At 36.6% G+C, this 21493-nt stretch overlaps 1 protein-coding gene across 1 annotated transcript; it reads right to left on the bottom strand.

Moving 5' to 3' along the window:
* Window positions 1–13465: 13465 nt before the first annotated feature.
* LOC149786884 (uncharacterized) lies at window positions 13466–19663 on the bottom strand. The gene is made up of 3 exons (XM_089978282.1): window positions 18697–19663; window positions 15082–15185; window positions 13466–13542 (listed from the first exon to the last, which is right to left on the bottom strand). Exons 1-3 carry the CDS (start codon window positions 18871–18873, stop codon window positions 13497–13499), a joined length of 327 nt encoding a protein of 108 aa, XP_089834408.1. The 5' UTR covers window positions 18874–19663; the 3' UTR covers window positions 13466–13496.
* Between the last annotated feature and the right edge of the window lie 1830 nt (window positions 19664–21493).

Genomic DNA, 21493 nt, shown 5'->3' with positions numbered 1-21493 from the left:
AAGTATGACAAGATCTACATTATTTACAAACATTACTTTTGATTTTTAGCCAATAGAAGAGAGTCAAGATTTTGTGATAAGCCTTTTTAATCCCTAAAAGACCAGCCAAAGGAGTTTCATGGGCCAAACAAAGTAAGAATTCCATTTTGAATGCAATAATAGACAGGAACCTCAGTGGCTCCAGTTTCACTAATATCCCTTTGAAACAAACAGGTGATCTCAGGATCTTTTTCCTGTTCAACGACAAGTGATTGTCGTTTGTCACGCTGATTAGAATAAAAAGAATGGGTCGTTAAAAGTGGATCGCTGAGATCAATACCTTCTGACTGATCGAAACAAGGAATGAAAGTGACCTCATCAAAAGCCTGACCAATGCATGTGTCAGTTAAAGGAATACTTTCCTTATCAACGTCATTCTCAAGGGCTTTGTTTGCCCTAGCACTTGTAACTGCACAAGCTAGGAATAAATCAGGGAATGCTTTTTCAATAGGATCGACTTTCTGATCCAAACAAGGCTTCTCAGTTGCAAGTGTATTAACACAACCATGTATCCAGCTAGGTCGTTGCCCAAAAATAAATGAATGCCCTTAACTGGTACAGCAGACACTATTCAGACTGTCGCGGGTCCTGAGACTAAGTCTGATGACAAATTTACAGAATGGAGAGGAACATTAACAAAGCTGCACTCTACTCCCTGAATAAGAACACTTTCATTATGAGAAGACTTCTCAGAAAAAGGTGTAACTTAAAATTTTAATAGGGATGGGATTGGCCAAATCACCCAAGACTAATATAAAACCCTTCGATATGAATGGTTCATAATTCACCATAATAATATCAGAATGGTTTATTAGACCCAAAAATGTACTGCTTTCAATAAATGACCGTGACCTTGACCTCTTAGAAAATAAGAGCATTTGGAATAGGTCTGTCTTGATTCTGATGCCCATTTTTCAATTTATAGCAATCAGAAATAACGTGTCGTTTTTTCTTGCAATAGGTACACGTAGCAAGAGACAAGAATCTTTGGTTAAGCTTTTTTGAAGATTGATTTTTAAAAATTGTGCCAGTTTGAGATTTAGAAAGGCTTTTATTACGCTGAAATCATTTTCTGCCAGAAGAATGTTCAGTGGAAGTCCTAATTACAAAAAGGAACTTTACGAGTTAAAGAATACTAATGCATGGCAGGCGATATTGAGGGAAATGCAGGCGCTGTACTGGGCCCCCAGGATCAACGTTTCTAAGAAGTCAGAAAACTAGTACTTTTTCTAATAAACCCTAGTCTGATTTTATTATGGAGAATTATATGTACCATTCATATGGAAAGGTTTTATATCACTCTTGGGTGATTTAGCAATTTTATACACGTGTTGCATTCAAGTCAAGGTATGTGGACATAACGAAGGCGCCATAATGAAAACCTAACAGGTCAAGTAAGAAGTCATCTGATTAGTTAAATATTTTTGCTTGTTATAGACAGTAACTTTTGTTCACAAGAGGGCAATTGTTCAAAACAACTGCTTTGGCTATCTATATGTGCCAAGGGTACAAGTGGAACGAACTGCTTTGGCTATCTATATGTGCCAAGGGTCCAAGTGGAACGAATTGTACAGATGACGCCTGGCTAGCAAAATTCTGGCCGCTATGGTATTGCGAAAAGCCTAGCTTTAATTTTCTTTGACTTAGTCGGTCACCGTTCCATACCATTTTAAGACTAATACGTCTCGAATTAGTAACAACTAATCCGTAAACCAGGATGATAACGTATGCTCAATTTCAAGCCCAACTGGAATAGCAAATTTGCATTTAAAGGGAAAACAAACGAACTCTGATCCTAACAAACACAACAAATACTGAAGCCATTATTACTTATACAATTACTCTCAATCTACATGATAGTACTCTTATAAAGGCACGAAATGACGCTTGCTCAGTGGCAAAATAACTGATTTAAATATTCGGAGAAAATACGCAATTTTTCTTGGAATCCTGTACTCTCCTTAAATTGAATTATTTTCTCTAACAATGGAATAATTATTCTGCTGTTTGTCATGATCATTGATTCTTTCCTGTAGAGGTTACAAAGTTGTTTGGAAAACATCCGCTCTCCACCAATCTATTCTTCATTTTGTCATTGCGTCTATCCATCTTGTTTTATCTCCAACGTTATCATGCATAATCGCAAAATAATTAATAATAAATACTTTTCCACAGCTTGAGAATATGCATCGGCCAAATACTATTGAAACCCTTGATCAGCATCCCTCCTTCAATCGCAGTTTGTATCCTTTACATTTCATCGGCCTATTTGACAGCAAAGTTTACAAGATAACCTTTTGATGAGTAAATTCAATGCAGACTTGATCATGATCCCGTTAGGAAAAGATTTTATTATACATGAATGGTTGCTGCAAGTTACAAATTCGATACCAGACAGAGGGGGTGTGTCTCTGTATCAAACAAAGGAGTATTTCTTTTGCACCTGTAAGCAATTCATGAGCAGCAGCACCGTGCCCAGTTCCATAATAGGACGTAAACGGATTTCTCTTATTAACAACCCGAACAGGTTTTACACGTATTTACATGTCAAGTCGATATTTAATATACAGTTGTATCAGCCATGTTTTACCGCGCAAATCAACAACGTGTCCGTCTTGGTCTACAAGTGAAAAATGAATGTGTCAACCGATTATTATGACGTGGAATATACACAGGTGCTGCGCGTGTAATTGACATAAAATCACCTGGTTCCACGCTTGGTGAAAAACCAAACAGTACGTAAACACGTAAACCTTAACAACTATGCCTAACATTTCAAGTCTGATTTCATAACTACAACTGATCGCGTCACAAGTTAAATTGATATGAGTCGTTGAAGTAATTCCTACAGTATATATATATATATATATATATATATATATATATATATATATATATATATATATATATATATATATATATATATATATATATAAAGATGTGACGCACTTTAGTGATGTCTGTATGATAAGTAGGATATCGCTCTTTATTGCAACGTTGTTTGCTATAAGAAAGTGTGGGGTTTTCGTTGTTGCACGAATGCGTGACCAAAGATGTAGATAGCCTTTATCTGATGATTGATTGTTTATTTAATGTGAGGCGACATGGCTAACGAAACATGCTAACGTCCTTGTGTTTTTGGCAGGAAGCTTTTGGGGACAGAACTACCGGGTAGTTAAGTCCCGAGTTTCAGAGAGGGGAGACCGGATAGAAAAAGACAGTAGGCAGAGAACAAGCCTAGTCGCTAGAGAGAGAGAGAGAGATGGAGAAAAGGAGACAAGAAGGGCAAGAGTATAGGAAGAATCGTAGTACGGAGAACGCCGGAAGGAGGAAAGGAAATGACAGAGTCGAACACAGATGAGTAGAAACCAAGTACAAGGGAAAGCCATCTCACACTATAATCACGTGATGAAATAGATTGTTACATGGTCGAGAGGAAGAAGATTGGTTGAGAAATTAATATTGTTTACATTGTATTAAATTGTCATTCTTTTGAATTTGACCTTTGTGTTGTCAATACTTTAATTGTCTGCATTGCTGAATGGGGAATCGGAGCTTTACCTCTTTATCACTAATTTCACTTCCTACAAAAACGAGCCAGAGTGGGAGTTCCATATTAATTTAAATAAAATATTGGGAGCATCCCACCCCAACTCATAGCAGAACGTCATGCCACAGTGGGCGCTTCGTCTGGGATATGAATTAGACAAAAAAAATTATCTTTACGACCTAAAGTTTTATTTGATAGGAAGTATTAGTGAACAGTGTGAGATAGTTGTGAGATATTTTCCATCCTCTGTACTTTGAATTTTTATGATTTTTCATCTTGTGTATGTTATATTTTGATATTTGCATGCTTGGTAGATTTTTAATTACTTGCAGTAATTTTGAAGCAAATATCGAGCAAATTATCTTACCTGAGCGAAGTTAGTGGTGTTAACAGGTAAATATTTGGTTAGGAACGTGTAACATCTGTCAGTTGTTAGTGAGTCGAGACAAGGTATCACTTACTGTTAGTATCATCATAAAATGGCTACAGAAAGACAGATGATTAAGGAGTACCGTGCCATGGGCTCGGGAGATCTCGGGTACGAGTGAGATCGCCTGGCAGTGTTTATAGAGGAAAGAATTAAGGGATGGAAGGCAGAAAAAGCAGCGGACAGAGAGCTGGCCAAGATAACAGCGGACAGAGAGCTGGAGCTGACCAACATATCAGTCGACAGAGAAACACAGAAAGAGCTGGCCAAGATAGCATCAGACAGAGAATCGCAGACAGAGCTGGCCAGACTCGCTCACGCTCTCGAAATGGAGAAGGTAAGGTTAGCGGCTAAGGGCACCGATAAGGACGACCCCAGTACGATTCCTGGAGGGAGCTTACGACCATTTATCGATCACCGAATGGTACAGATAAGTATGCCGCGGTTCAATGACAAAGAAGAGTCCATTGTCGATTTCCTCGGGCAATTTGAGAAACTCGCTGGCGCTCATAAAATTCCCTCTCAGCATTGGGAGATTAACGTTTCAGCCTTTTTGCAAGGTGCAGCTCGGGACGTTTACCAGAGCTTAGCTGCAGACGATGCTGACGACTACGACGCGCTCAAGAAGGCCCTCCTTTACCATTATCGGCTGACCGCCGAAACGTACCGTAAACCTTTTCGGGATTCGACGAAAAAGACAACGGAACCCAGTCTCAGTTCCACACCAGTGTTCCAGGGTTATTTGAGAAATGGATGAAGATGGCCGAGGTCGAACGATCGTACGACGGGCTACGCGAGGTCATACTCAAGAAGCATGTCCTGAGTGCTTACTGTCGCGAGTTGACAGTCTTTCTAGCAGAGAGAGAACACCGAACGCTCGAAGAGATCTCCAGCATGGCGGAGAGATGCGAGCAGGCACACGCGAAGAGTGGAGGTTCCGGGTGTGCGGACCGACCCCGACCAACTGAGTCGCGACTGTTCGGTGAGGGAGACCCGGCTGTCCGTAACCGTCAGGGCGACGGGAAGGTCAGAGGGGGACCCGCAGACAAGGATGCCACCCATAGACCAGGACAGGCTTCACCCACCAGAATGGACCTTGCAGGTCGGCGAGGGCCGCCGACGTGTTACAACTGCATGCGCCCTGGGCATTTTACCAGGGACTGTCCCAAGGGCAGGCAAACCCAGGCGAATGCCGTCGCTAGGAAGGAGTGCGAGCCGGAGGCCAGCTGTAAACCAACAAACCTTGCGTCTGCTACTGTCAACGGAGAAGGTGCCAACATCTTGTATGACACTCGGTGTAGCGTTCCAGCCCTTGTCGAAAAGAAATACGTGAAGCGTGAGGATTACAAAGGGAAGGTAATTTAAATACAGTACGCGAACAGCGCGCGTGACTCATTGCCAGTGGTTGTCAAGGACCTCGATTCACCGCACGTGAAGGTGAATATTGAAGTTGCGTGCTTGGCTGGATTATCACATGACGTCACACTGGGATGTAGTTATGTGTTGCCACAACCGAAGCCCGAAACCTGCACACCAATGCCAGTGAGTGCTGTGGAAACCAAGTCCAAGAGCCGACAGAGGAAAGCGATGACGATAGAATTTACATCGACACCGAATTGAGGAAGCGTCAGCAGGAAGACTCAACTCTGGCGCAGTTGCGCAAATACGCTGCAGAAGGAACGTAGAAATAAACTCCGAATGGCGCGGTGAAGTTTTCATACAAGAAGGGGATCTTGTATCGCCACGCCAGGAAAGGCAACGAACACTTCAAGCACGTCGTCGTGCCACAAGAGAAGCGCGGTGAAGTGTTGAAACTCGCGTGTGAAATTCTCATGGAAGGACACATGGGAACTGCCAAGACGCGTGACCGTATTGTCAAAGTATTCTACTGGCCAAGGGTCCAAGGAAATGTTAAGCGATTCTGTCTCTCCTGTGACAAGTGTCAGAGAATGGCACCGAAAACGGATCATCGACCCGTTCCCTTGGGGAGCATACCACTTCTCTATGAACCATTTAGACGCGTCGCGATGATCGGACCGATAAAATCCGCGTCGTCGCACAGAAATCGGTATATCTTAACGGTCGTAGATTACGCTACACACTACCCGGAGGCCGTCGAGTTGCGTAATATTGATTCGGAAACCATTGCTGAAGCGCTGTTTGGGATTTGGTCAAGAGTCGGAGTACCCGACGAGATCATAACCAATCAAGGGACACAGTTCATGAGTCGCGTGATGGGAGAGGTGAACCGACTGATGTCGATTAAGCACCTCGCGACAACACCGAATCACCCCAATGTAACGGACTGGTAGAACGGTTTAACGGAACACTGAAAAACACGCTGCAGAAGCATTGCGAAGGCCACCCCAAAGATTGGGATCGGTATATTCCTGCCATGCTTTTCGTATACAGGGAAGTACCACAAGCGGGTTTAGGGTTTTCTCCCTTTGAGCTCTTGTATGGGAGGACCGTACGTGGCCCAATCGTGGTAAAGAGACAGCTGTGGACGGACGATCACGCTGTACGTACTACCTATCAGTACGTCGCGGACCTGCGAAACAAACTGGAGGAAGTTTGTTCCTTCGCACAGAAGAACCTCAACTCATAGCAGAACGTCATAGAACGCCGCAATGGTGATCATAGAGGTAACTGTATGGGTTGTATTTACAACAAGCTGTTGTTTGGCCGCATATATTTCACGAACCACACGAAGTGTGTCAACCGTTTCAGAACTTATCATCGGATGACAAGTTTGTTTGTCTGACACATCATGGATATCTTGAAAACGTTCATGCATCAGCGCATGATATACCTCTCTGTCATGATGTTACCTGTAAACAACCGCTGACAAGTCGATGTGGCTTAATTAATCACTTAAGGTGCGTTGTTACTCGCACGAGCTGATATCATCAATGTTTCCAATCGATCCGCTAGGTCGTTAGGGTCACACAATCCACCAAGACCTTCTCCTTTCTTGGTTTGCTCTTGTTTTTTAATTGCTCGTACCTCATTAAATCCTCGTCTGTCCATTTCATATGGCCATTTGGTGGGGATAAAGTGTTTCTTCTGGTGGTTCCAAAAGAGGCACATAACTTGTTCCGGCTTCTTATTCAAACACATAATGGACGATCTGCGATTTATTTGGAACTTCTGTTCGATGAGAAGTAAAGACGTTCGCGTTTTGGCGGGCAAATCATGTGCAAAGCTTTTCGATAAAAGTACTGTGAATCTGGTACGCTGCTTGATTCTAACAACCAACCAAAACACGATGAAGCACCTATCTACCGTGTTGATTTTGCTACCGACTTGATTTTGCCTACCCAACATCAAAATCTATCCGTACACATCAACGAGCCGACTGCCACCTCATCCATACAATTAATCCAAGACTCCGAGAACGAATCGCAAGGTGAGTCATAAAAGGTGGTACGAAACCAAGATTACACCAGAAGAATCTCATTAAAATCAAAATAATAAAACAAACTATGGACACAAAAGCCGAACATTATCCAAAATACACTAGAGTCTGTGTGGGCATTGGAGAGGTGAAGTCGCTGTGGAACAGTTAACCAGTGCAGCAAATGTCACTAATGGAGTTCATCGAGCATGGTTGGCTAAACAAGCGCTGTAGCAAATTTAATTACCAGTACCTAGAAAAGTTTCACGTGGTTGGTGTGATGTTCAAACATTTAGTGAAGTTCATTAGACCGGTCTCTTCCACATGATTGTGTCCCTAATCGACAATGTAAACTACGCACCTACAAGTCATCTTCGCTACCCAAGGTTCCAATATGTTAACCCTATCTAGAGCTTTGATGATCGATCAGATATTTGAGTGCTTTTGTCATAGCAACATCTATTGGGCTTCATGAGTTATCTCCCTTAGTATGTAATGCCAGCTAACAAATAGCGTGCAACAGCATTGCATTGTTACTTTGTACATCGGCCGAAAATGGTGGAGTCAACTGACTTCAATAGGATACTTTGTAAGTTTAACATCGAAAACATCACTATGTACAGGACAGAAACCATTACATGTGTATTTGAGGGACAGGATGTATGTGTACAAACACGGACCAGCTGTAGAAAATTGTGTGCTCCCCTTGTATTGATCATGTAGGAACAGTGTTCACATTTTTAATTTTGATTGGGTGTTGTGGTTTGCCACCGCATCTAATGAAATTCACAGACCTGCAGTACTGAATTATCTGATCGGTTCGCTAAGGTGTAGACACGGTTAACAAATCGGAACCTTGGCTAGCGAAGATATCTACAAGTACACGTTCACGATAGTTGATGCTGCCAGCATATACAAGAAATCTGCAAGTGTCGCAGATGCACTTGGACGCATTTATGCATGCAGACCACTCACATGGCCACAATTGTTACAAAAGAATCCTGAGAAAGAATTGTTGTTGTGTTGTTAAGAAAACACAGTTTGCGACTACATGTCGGGCTTGTAAATGTACATCGTGACCAAGCTATTATGGTGCAATTTAATTGTACTCTTGCAGAATGGTTTTTCGGTCATTAATACGCACAAAAATTACTAATGAGGCCAGAGTGGTCTCAGGTATGGGTAGCACGACTTCCGTTGGTCATTAGAGAATTAAACAATGAAGTCACACGCAGGACGGGATGAAACCAGTCGAGGCGATTCGATAAAAATCAATCATGGTCCACCAATTTGGGGTTATTCGCAATGAACAAATGTGTCAAGCATTTCCGAGGTATATGTATGCGGGAAGAAGTCGGAGCCAAATGCGATCAGTCGATGATTCCATGCACAGTAGAAACGGGACCTGTTAACCTGAATTGAACAACAGGACCTGGAATGCACTGCAACGCATAAATGGCGCCATGAAATCATCTTTTGTATATTTTATTCGTATGGACTTGCACCACCAACTGAATTTGCTGTATAATTTAACTCATGACGAATTGCTGAATAATTTAACTCAACACTACCTTTGCAATTTTGGATGGACTGGCAAATATGCAAACATTTTTTGTTGAAGTGTTGTATGCATTTAAGCGTTGATCAACCACGTAATCGCTTATTGATCTTACATTAATGTACGCTAAATTTTATGCAAAATGTGTATTGACATTTTACGGAAGTTCGAGCACCACGTTAGCAGTAACCAGTGACACGCTACTATGCTGGTAAAATAAATTCGATACGGTAGTTTTCGCGAGAAAGGGTTTATTCAGAACTTCTCTCAGCGGCACCAAATTATCTCAAAGTACAATTAGTAAATTGTACACAACAGCCATCGATAATAGAATAATTAACATTGCTGAGTTTAACACAATGTTGGTGAAGACGGAAAATCAGTGGCGACTCCGTGCACAGATATGTAACTACGCGGTAGTGGGGTTTGCTGGTTGCTGATATAGGTCAGTTTTATACTCCACATGAATATCCTATGCGCGCCTGTTGGTAACATTCACGGCTTATAATTAACGGGATCACACGCATAAACGTGTGATTTCGTTTAACATGAACACAAAGTCATGGGAGGTTATAAGACAGTGACTTATATCATTAACCAAAAATATCTAAATCGATTATTACCACTCTACTGATGTATTCGGATTAACAAGACTAATGATCCAACGCAGCAATGCAGCTTGTTATCAGTGTAAATAAATAAAATGGGACAATACTTCAATAAAGGCTCAGTGCAAGCAATCTTTAGAAAGGTTCATGTATTAAATGAAGCGTAAATGTTTTTTTTAATTTCCTTTTCGCTAGGTAATTGAGTTCAAAATGACTCTCACCAAAGATTAGCTTCTTCGTCACGGCATCTTTATTCAATTAGCTGCTTTAAAATTTCTTAACGTATGATTATAGTATGATTTAACAGCATATATTTGCATACATGTTTGAACTGTTTCAGGTTTGTGTAGTTCTTGAAACTGATGAGAGTTCATGTAGGACTCACGATACTAATGATATGGAAGTGTGCAAACCAATCTAGGAATGGGTGAACATAAATATATTTTATATTGGTTTGGATGGCTATAATTGGTTGATGATGATAGCAAGATTTGAGTAGAAATAATCTTTGATAGCTGATCCATGTTATAACTTAAAAAAGCAAAGATTTTGTTTTACTAGAGTTTGGAAAACTCACTACAGAAATTAGCCCCTGACTCTTTGGTGAAGAAAACACGTGCTTCATATACACGTTGATCCCAAAAATTCTGCAGCTCATGTCTTTCTCTGCACAGATGCTGTCATCAAGGATGTGTCCATACTGATACATATAAGTTTGATAACGAGCAATCAGAAATTTAATTTGTTTTTTAATCATTTTTATTGACGTGATCTTTGTGCAGGTTTACTATGGGACCTGAAGTGGTACCATAAACAGAGTAATTTTCCCAACATTCGGAGGCACCTAAGCTATTTCTTTAAGTCTAAATCATGATAAGTATCGGTTTTCAACAACACTGGAATTTATTAAGTTTGCAAATATATCTCTACATGACTAAAATATGCAAATATTTCTGCAAGAACAAAAGCATGATTCGTATGATTGACCTCCAAAATGTTTCCAAAAGTGAAGAAAAAAAGTTGCTGCAATTATACTGCAGAAAAAAATGTTTTTCCTTTTCTTGATGAGATCCACACCTAAACCTATTAACATAACAATTCCTAATAGTAACATTTCATCTTAAATGTTAATTGCCATAAGAGATGGCCCTGATACCAATGAAAACCAGTGGATTGTTTGCAGAACAGGTTATCACAAGGAAAGATGCACTGTTAACAAACCAAAAAGCGCAAAGCACAATACATGTCAATTAAACTGTTTTAGTGAAAAGGTCAAATCTGATGAAGAAGATGTGGGTGATTTAGATAGAGTGATCAATAAATACAATGTGAGCCAAACTGAGCTTTACAAGAATCTGTTTAACACAGCATATACTATAGCAAGGCTGAGAAAATCTTTTGCAGACGATAAAATTTTGGTGAGGTACAAATAAAAAACCTGTAAATCTGATGACCTACTGACAAAAGTCGAGGATATAATATATAGAGCTAAATTCTTATTTGTCCTTTCAGATGCTACTATCGATTCTGCAGCAGTTTGAGACTGGGAATGCATTCTTGTTAAAGTTGTAGACCCTAATAATAAAAGTATAAAACTAAGAGAAAATGAAATATCCGGTGTGTTTCAGCTGTCACAGATCTCAACTGCATGCATTTATATGGTGCAGCTTAATAAAAGTAAACTTTTTAACAGTCCTGCCTTCCACTATGCAAACAAAGACAAGAGGGTCATTTATACAGACAAGTCAACTTTTTAATTTACTTGCCCATTTTCAACGTGCTTTTGACAAAAGTTCTGCACCCCTGTTCTCTCTCTGTGCCATATTATTTTGCTACTATATTTAGAAATACAATATAATACTATGTACTATTGTTGAACTACTAGTTTGTGGGATGGATCCCATAACTATGGCTACCTTTGTATGGAAAATAATAATAAAGAAAACAAATATTAATAAAACTATCAAATGGGCATACAAGGAAATGTGATGCTATTATAATTAAACAGTGACAAGAGTATTCTACTCTTCAGTATGGCTAGAGCAGAGGTGGACAAACATTCCAGTGCAAGTGCCACATACACAAATTTACACCCTGTCGCAGGCCGCATAGTTCATTAAGTAAAATAATTAATATTTGAAATAGCAAAAACAAAAGGTTTTTCTAAATAACATCATAATTAATTTTCAGTTGTTAATATGTTGTTAATATCTGAAAACTTAAACTTCAAAAGAAGCACATTTATTTCATAAACAGAGTAACATAAATAGAGTCAGTGCGAATGATGACTTGTTCCTAGGCCGCACGAAAACCCTTGGTGGGCCTCAGGCCGTAGTTTGCCCACCCCTGGGCTACAGTGTTAAAACCAAAAATACTTGTATACTACACACATAAGGAAGATATTATCACAATCACAAATAAATCTTATCTAAATCCAGAAATTTTTGGTTAACATAATAACTTTAGCAAGGGATCCTAATATGTGCACAAATACAATTTCAAATATAGGATGATAAGAAGGTATTTAATGTACACTGTATACATGATAATCAGAGTTTAAAAATGTTGCGTTAACTAAAATTCCAAAAACAAAATCTGACGCATTTTCTTCAACTTCCAATTATTATTTCATATATAATAAATAGGTACTTCACTGCCGTCCACTTTTATTTTAAGTAATGTAAATATGAAAAGTCCCCCTCTACACTAAACAATTTGGAAAAGTGGATACATTGATAGCAGCATCCTCAAACAGTTGAAGCTGCTTTTTTTTTTCTGAATACATGAAATGGCGCTCTATCAAGTGAGTGATCATGTCATGTTCAATGCAAATGGCTTTATGTGATTTTTCCAAATTGGTTGTAAACACAGTTTTTGCAATGGTAACTTCTGATAAATCACATTTTCTTTCACAATTGTATTGCTAACAACTGGTGGATGTAATGAGGTTTCCTGCAGTAAAGAATTGGACATGGGAGATATAACTTCTGTGTTGTCATCTTGTATCCAGTTTTCTCATAGAAGCTGTATCTTTGAAATAAATTCTGCAGTTTGCTACTCAAATTCCTGAGCACTGCATTTGTATAGCATTCATAAGTAGTGTATGGACACTGGTGGCATTTTGAAATATTCATCTCATAAATGCAAATACAGTTTGGATCACTATAGACAGAGAAATAACGTGAATTGTGTTTGTAACCAGCACATGTCTTATAACTTAATTTTAAAAATGTACAATGTGATGTAGTTATGTTCAAGGGAAAAAAAGTAGAAGTTTTTCTCATTCAAAAGTGGTGATGACTGCCATAACCTAAGGACAAAAAAAGAGCTAATATAGTACTCTAGGAAAAAACAATACCTGTGAACCTATACTGGAAAATGCAACCAATACAACTTCATATCACATATTTCCAAGTTAAAAACACCAAATATATAATACATAAATTTTAATGCATTTATGTTGCCAATAAGAAAATTAACTGGGTTAGATTCTGAACAGGTATTTCAGAGTTTGGCATAAATGCTTAAGAAACATGCACATAATCTTCTCCATTTCCCTTATATGAGGAACATGTCTGCACAGGTAATGGTTCGAAAGGAAGTCTTCCTTCGTGAATTTCACAGGACACTCAAAACAGCTGAATACCTACAATGAAAGAGCAGTTTCAACAGTTATAATGTTACTGCAAAAGGAAGAGGACATGAATGATAACCAAGATGCATTATTTTAAATAACAGTTTATTATTTACTATATTTCTAGAATAGTGATTGAAAAATTGATCACATCTAAAGATAAGAGTTTACCTTTACTGGTCAACTGTAAAAGCAGTAGCCACAAAACAATATAGGATATGGAAATACAGATCAAACTTTATATTTTCTACGTACCTTTGCAGGGGGAATTCTCTGGAATCTTTCATTTTTGGCTACTGGTTCGTAAAGGCAGCATGAATGTGTTGATCCTTAAAAACAATTATATGATGGCAAGAAATGATGGCAACCGGTAACAACAAAAAATAATGTCAACATTAATATTGTCAGATGTAAAAGTTTAATACATCCAAATAAATTTTTCATTAACTACCATTCTAATTACCACATTATTCTTAATTTCATTTTCAGAACAGACATTACTTTCACAGTAGTTGCGACAATAAACTATAATACCCCAATTATAATCAAGTCTTTTCTTAAATTATTGGTCAAAAAATAACTTTTTGATTGATACAATCATAACTTGACACTGAACAATTCCATTGTATATGTTATGAATAGCTGTTTGTGATATTACAGGAATAAACACCAATATTTACTATTATCTCATATTGATCGAATCAGCATAAAAAGGTATACATCAGTGCACACATTTAAAAAGATATCTTCCTTACAAAAAAAACCCAAACAGAATGAAATTACTCAAAGTATCAGCAAACCTGATACAAAAGAAAAAGACACCTGTTAAAAAGAGTCCATATAAACGTGTCTCTGGTGGAATTATAAATGTCAAAATAAACATGTCTGTCAAGAAAGAAAAAGCAATTGAAAACTAAGAAAATGTTAACAATATGATAAGGATACACCCATGGGCTGTAATGGGTGGAATTTGGAGAATATTTATGTTGATCTATAAAAGAAATTAATTTTTAACAAATATGCATACAAATGTAATTTCCATTATTATAAACATTTTGCAAATACATATGCAGTTTATGAACAAACTATAATATACACTGATATTACTGGCACTTTCAGTTTTCTCCTAGCAGAAATGAATAAACCATTATCAATGTATATATAATCAATAAGCCTTAACGGTTCTCAATGACTTAGTAATCATGTTGTAACAAAGCAGCTTCACAGCCATTAGTAAATTACTGTCAGCCAACATTGGCATAATTTTTCATTATTTTCCTACTCAAGTAAAATCACAGGGACTTTCGCTGGCCATGGCTTTGGACCAATTTTGTTTGTTTTTTTAAAATACATAAACTGAGTTAATGTTAGTATTGACAATATTAAAAACTTTTCCTAGGTACCAAGGCAATGGTGTAATGGTGGTGGAATTGAGGTTTTAATACCAATGTTGACACTTAAATGGTCGTATATGGCTGACAGTCTTAATGGTGGGGAAGTAAAACGGATACATCGAGGAAGCAGACCTGCCAACCCTAATAAGGTGTCAGTATCATAGTTGATTTTTTCCATAAGTTAGGTCAGTTTTCAGTAAGATGTAATAAAAAATAATGTTCTGCTATTGTCAATCTGGAAATATGCATTTTAAAAGTCCAGAAGTGTGATTCAAGGCTGGTGTACTAATGGAAAATATCGTGTTTACTAAAGGTAAAACTAAATCACAGAAAAATAAGAAAATCATAAGTTTAACTATACCATAAAAAATGGATCATGGAAGTTAGGCCATAGATAGAACTATCAGTGAACCAAAAACATGTATCTGTTAATTTCAAGGCGCATTTCTAATGACAATTATTGTAATATCTCACCAATGGCACTGGACATAAAAATGCAGATCAGTAGTTATTTTTGATAACTGTCCGAGAGGTAAAGCTTGTTCCCATTCTTCAATAAAATGGAAAGAAAACTGTTCCTGCAAAAGTGATAAAATATAACAAATTAAAATGTTTAAATAAGTAATTATTTTCATTGCTACTAAACCTTAAATATCATGTATATTCCAGAGAACAGTAAATAAAGAAGTGGAAAACAAAATATATTCTGAACATTCAATTGTTCTCCACGAATTACTCATATGATTATCAAGATGGTCTTAAAAATGTAACAGTGAATACAGAAAACTGGGTATATAATAGGGGGGTTGGGTTATCATTCACCAATGGTCAGGTTTTCACAACTTAAACATAAAGAAATTCATGGTAAGTAACCATTAACATGGTTAGGTTACCAGAAATAATTGTTTTTTTATATATGACTAATGCAGTAGATGGTTTTGAGACGTCCTCTTCCAGCTTCACATGCCACTGCTGAAATACATTTCTTCAATAGTGGTTAGCAACCAACAAACATAACTTGTTGTCACTGTTACTATGCACAAGATTATTTTAATATGTTACCCAGTATATAAAATATTTCAGCCAAATAAGTACAATTGTAATAATGAATCAGTTAATATTGTCATTACAAAGTTACTATAATCATGATTAAGGTCTTCATAAGGACCAAAATACTGTTATCTGCTACAGTAGATTTTTCTAGACAAAATATTTTCATAGCCTAACTTGTTTAAATTTTTTTTGTGATTTCACCAATTTGTGCTGACAGTAGCATGTGATTCACATTTTCTAAAGTTTCAGTGCACTATTATTATGTTCAAAGATACATGAATGAGAAAAGAAATATCTGACAGTAATTGAGTCACACTTTTCAATGTAGACAAATACAAAAACCTTAAAAATGCTTCTTAAAAATCAACAAAATTACAGCAACATCCTCACTGACATTCACTAATATCTCATGCTACTCTAACCTGCATAACAAAGTATATATCTGCAAAAACATTTAAATGGTTATCTTCCTGAGAATTATTTTTGAATAGAAACAAATTTCTCAAAGTATCAGCATTAACTCTTGACACATAAGAAAAGGAAACCTGCTACAGTTAAATAAAAGACCATGTAAATGTGTCACTGGAATTATAACTGTAAAATTAAGTGCATGCCTTTCACGGGAAAGAAAAAAAGTAGAATATGAGAACAATATTATAATGATGGCTGCACACATGGACTGAAAGGGGTGGAATCTGGTGAAGAATATTCACTCTAATATCAAAAAATTATTGTGAAATAAAGATCCATAAAAATGTAATTTCCATTATTATTAACATTTTGCAAATATGCAGTTTATGTAAAAAGTGTACGATAGATTCATATTGCTGGCAATGTCAGTTTTTCACATAAAGAAATGAATAGGCCATTCTCAGTCTATGTTCAGTAAATAATCGCTAACAGTTAACAATTCTCAGATGACTTAGTAATCATAACGTAGCAAAGTAGCTATACAGATGTCAGTAAATTACTATTTGCCAACAATAGCATCACTGATGATTATTTTTCCGCTCATGTAAAAATATCACATGGAAAAAGGGAAAAGACAAGAAAAATAACAATATTAAACAGTAACAACTTTAAGTATGTAAACTTAAGTTGCATTTACCCAGGTTCCAATAGTCTGTAATAACACACACACACACACACACACACACACACACACACACACATAATGTATGTATTAATGAACACATGCACATTGGATAAACTTGAATCAAATACATAATTAGTGGGCACATTTTTTTTTTGTATGAGTGAACAGATTCAGTTTTGTCATATACAGAATAAGTTAATATATGTTTTAACTAAGCTGCAAGATTGATTATATACTCTATAATTGGAAAATATAGCAGGCATGGCCTTGCATAATAGATTAGATGTACAGTACCAAACCTTAATTTCTAAGATGGCCAAATATTGTAATTTTTTGGTTTCATGTAAATTTTGGGCAAAATATAAATCAATTATTAGAGCAGTAAACAACATTGTTTGAATATTAAATGTACAAATGAAGTAAAAATAAGTTAAGTACTCACAAAATTTTGAAACCCACTGGCTTTCATAAATACCCACAGGAACCCCAATATGATTTGTATACCTTTGTTAGAAATACAGAATTCCCATTGCATGAGTGTTGTTTATATTCTTTTTAGTTGTTTTAGACTTTTGCAGGCCAGGCAAATGTTTTTTAAATTACAAAAAATATTGTTAGTAGTAACAATATAACAAATTTCTTTTCTAACGTGTGTACATTCTTAAAATTAATTGAAATAAAAAAGAAACCAATTGGGTTCATAATGAACACATTTTGTTATGACTGAATAATAAATAGTAATTTTAGAAATAATACCATTATAGAAGGTAGCGAACATACTGAGCTTTTGTATTGTGAATAAAGATATGCCACACTTAATGATTTTATTATATGCTGATGAAAGGATAATTTAATGGTAAATTAAGATACACATTCTGACAAGTATAATTTTACTGTAAATTAACATACACGTTCTGAGATTACATTTACATTAAAAAGTGGCATGATTTATATCATCATTTGTATCGTAACTGATAGATAGCAATTCGAGTCATCGGAGAAAGATGTTTATTTGTTTTATTTGATTTTTAATGAAGCTTTACCAATGTATCAGTTACATAACTATAAGGTTTCCTTGTCATAGTCTATAGCAGGGGTGCACAACCATTTTTGGCCAAGGGTCAGATTGCATTTTCTAAGACCACTTGAGGGCCACAGACACATTTCTTTAATATTATTACTGTTCACATGCCAGATTTCTGTGTTGTTTTAATTTGTCCTGAGGGCCGGACAGAACAAGTTTGTGGGCCAGATTCGGCCATCTGGCCAGGGTTTGTGCACCCATGGTCTACAGTGATGTCTAACACATGCCGAATACATATTATATTAGTGCACAACTATTAGGCATTAGATAGCTATAGCAAAGAATGTTACTGCACAGATAAAGCTAGAGTATAATAATTTTGATCTATGAACAATAGATGTGTCAATGACTTTCACAATTTCTGGGTGGGTGTAGATATGACATGATCATATAAATCATGTTTCATATGAATAATTCCATGAAATCTTTGTGAAAACCCAGACATCATTCAAAAGTCGAAGCCTGGACAAGCCTGTGGTAGGCCTAACCTAACCTATGACTATCAACCATAAAGTGTAACATGGATATCATAATTATAAAACATTATCAATATACGTAAACAAATTATCTGTACTTTGGTCAGTCCAATTACTCTTAAGCAAATAATAAGTACATTAATAATTTTACCCGTCTCTTTAAAAAGACAAACATGAGTTCGGACTCTTTAAAAAACAAGTAGGGGCACAATATTATGATTTAACATGGACCTATTGCCATAATGGAGATGCCATTCAATGAAAAATTTAAAATGAAATAATTACCAAAGAACTTTAAAGAATATAGACTGATACGACTATGTGACCTTATTCATGTTAAAAGCAAGTTTTAAGTAAAAGCTATAATTTATGTTAATCACCTTATCCTTGTAATCCATCGACTTAAGTTTCTCTCTGGATGGAAACTGCTTTACTACATCTGCATAAGTCATACGGGTGGCACAGGTTCGAGGATAAAAAAATTTCAGCGCTATTATCTGCACCATGTCAACACAAACAACAAATGACTCCAATACTGTTTTCAACATATGCACCATTTCTTTTTACATGGAGTCCATCAAGTGCCAAATGCATACTTCGATCAAACAATGGGTTATAGTCAATAAAATGGCACTTATCACATTCTCGGCTTAAAAATGCCATCATTTAGTGCAGCACATCGTCTTTGTAAGTCTGGTAAAACAGTTGAGTTTCAATGCAATGATTTAAAGTTAATGGTGGTTCGAGGCAGAATTCCAAACATTGACCAACATCATGGGATTCGTTTCCAGCAGCTGATGAATAAAGTCTCTCTAACAACTGAAAGAAATGCACCAAAAGAATTAACTAAACTAAAATGTGACTAATAAATCTGTGAAAATTTCAGAAAATCACCATGGTAACTGCTGGTATTTGGAAATATAAACAAAATGATCCAAACATAGAAACATCTACTACCAGGGTTAATTTGTTCAACTCTCAAGCTCTAAGCAAAAATAACTATCCCATTTTGACATCATATGGCAAGATTTAGGAACAATGCACACTTGAATTTTGTTGTAGCAATGTAAAAATCATTTGCAATGGTACAAATTTTCTCATAAAGTCATGTATATATTACCTAATTAATGTTACCCTCATCGTGATATTAAGCCTGTTTATTTGTGGTATTTGGTGGGTTGTTAGTTAATAAACGTAGCTTGTTGGAAGCCGAGAATACCAAAATTGGTTAAAAGGATGACAAGAATCTTGAATGTAATAAAGCTATTGAAACACTTTCTTCTATATTTGTATGTTTTATTCATTTTGTTAAAGAAACATACTTCAACTTAATCCAATTACATCGTTCCCGCCATAAATACCATTCCAGGCAAATGAAATGTAGGCCAACATAACTTGAAAACAGGTCCACATGATTGTGGGAGAATTTGAATTTATTAGAAAAAGAGCATCAGAGTAAGAACAATCTCGCTAAAACATTATGACTTTAATTTGTAGAAAAGTGTTGATATGGGCTGTAAAAATGAGATATTTCTGAAATCTGACTTCTCATTATGATGCCAGGTGACACCAAAACATGCTATACAAGCACCACTAATTCGACAGTAAGACCTCGACCCCAAAACATAACAATTAGGGTCCATGTCTTAGACTGTAGGACGACTAGACAATATGGATGCTAAACATGCAAAAATATTTGTGAAAATTATGATGGTCTTATTCTAATTAGAGAGATTATTTGGAATTTGTCACTAGCCAGTTCTACTCTGTAAGATCAATATAATAAATTAAATATACAATACAAATTTATAATAGTTCTGCTGCAAATATTGGGCACAAATAATTACAAATGTTTCTAAAGTAAAACTGACAATTAAAAATACCTTGTAAATATGTTCACATCTTTTCCAACATCAGGATTTTGGGCACAGACAATGTCTAACACTATGGATTTAAAATTGGTGATATCTACAAACAATTTTGCACCAGGAATACACAACAGGAATAAGTTGGGACGATTCAGAATACCACAGAGTTGCTTCAACTTTGAATCACATGCAATGAAAATGATTGACACTCTGGCAAGTATGCAGCAGCTATGTAAAATATACAATGAATATGAAATGAATATCAACTATTTAAAAGAAGTTGTTGTTGTTGTTGTGGGGTTTAACGCCATATTTCAGCACATGATAGGCTACGCATTGCGGCCAGTATTAATAGTGCAGGAAAAAAACGGAAAAATCCCTGGAAGAACCACCAACCCATGAGAAGCTACTGGCAAGCTTTCTCACATACCCACGTTAGCCGAATCCTAGTCTCAAAGCCACGCAGACAGAGGCGAGATGGCAGTGATCAGTAACAAAGAGCACTTTAGACCACTCACCCCATTTAAAATAAGTAACTGTCTTCCTAAAAAGAAAATAGCAATGACATAAACATGAAATTATACGACCTTTTCACCCTATATCAAGTGTAATTGTTATTGTGGGGTTTAATGCCATATTTCAGCACACGATAGGCTATGCATGGCGGCCAGTATTAACGGTGCAGGAAGAAACCGGAAAAATCCCTGGAAGAACCACCAACCCATGAGAAGCTACTGGCAAGCTTTCTCACATACCCATGATAGCCGAATCCTAGTCTCAAAGCCACGCAGACAGAGGTGAGATGGCAGTGATCAGTAACAAAGAGCACTTTAGACAACTCGGCCCCTTTAAAAGAAGTAACTGTCTTTTTAAAAAGAAAATAGCAATGACATAAACATGAAATTATATGAATTTTTCACCCTATATCAAGTGTAATCAAAATGAAGTTAATCATAAACACTTCAGAAAACAAACTACTATCTTGGGGTAGAAATGCGTGAACACTTATCAAATGAATATAACTAATAAAATACTTTCTAGTATATTTTTCACGCTAGCAGTTCTAATAATACCTTAACTATAGTCTGATAATACAAACCCGTTTGTTTGTACCCCCAGACCGATTTAAATAATGGGAAACCTTTAATGTGATAAAAAATGCAAGGAACTTAGACAATTCATTCATTATTGTTTCTAACCTGACTCTGAGTAGAGTGGAAATAACTTCGTCATCATATGCACGTCTCATGCTGAACGGAAGTTTTCAGTGTAATGGACAGACATGCTCGGATCCATTTCCAGTTTCTGG

Source organism: Sinohyriopsis cumingii, chromosome 12, assembly GCF_028554795.1.
Source record: "Sinohyriopsis cumingii isolate HCF-2022 chromosome 12, ASM2855479v2, whole genome shotgun sequence".
Classification (NCBI taxonomy): Eukaryota; Metazoa; Mollusca; class Bivalvia; order Unionida; family Unionidae; genus Sinohyriopsis; species Sinohyriopsis cumingii.
This window is presented reverse-complemented; position numbering and strand designations above follow the sequence as displayed.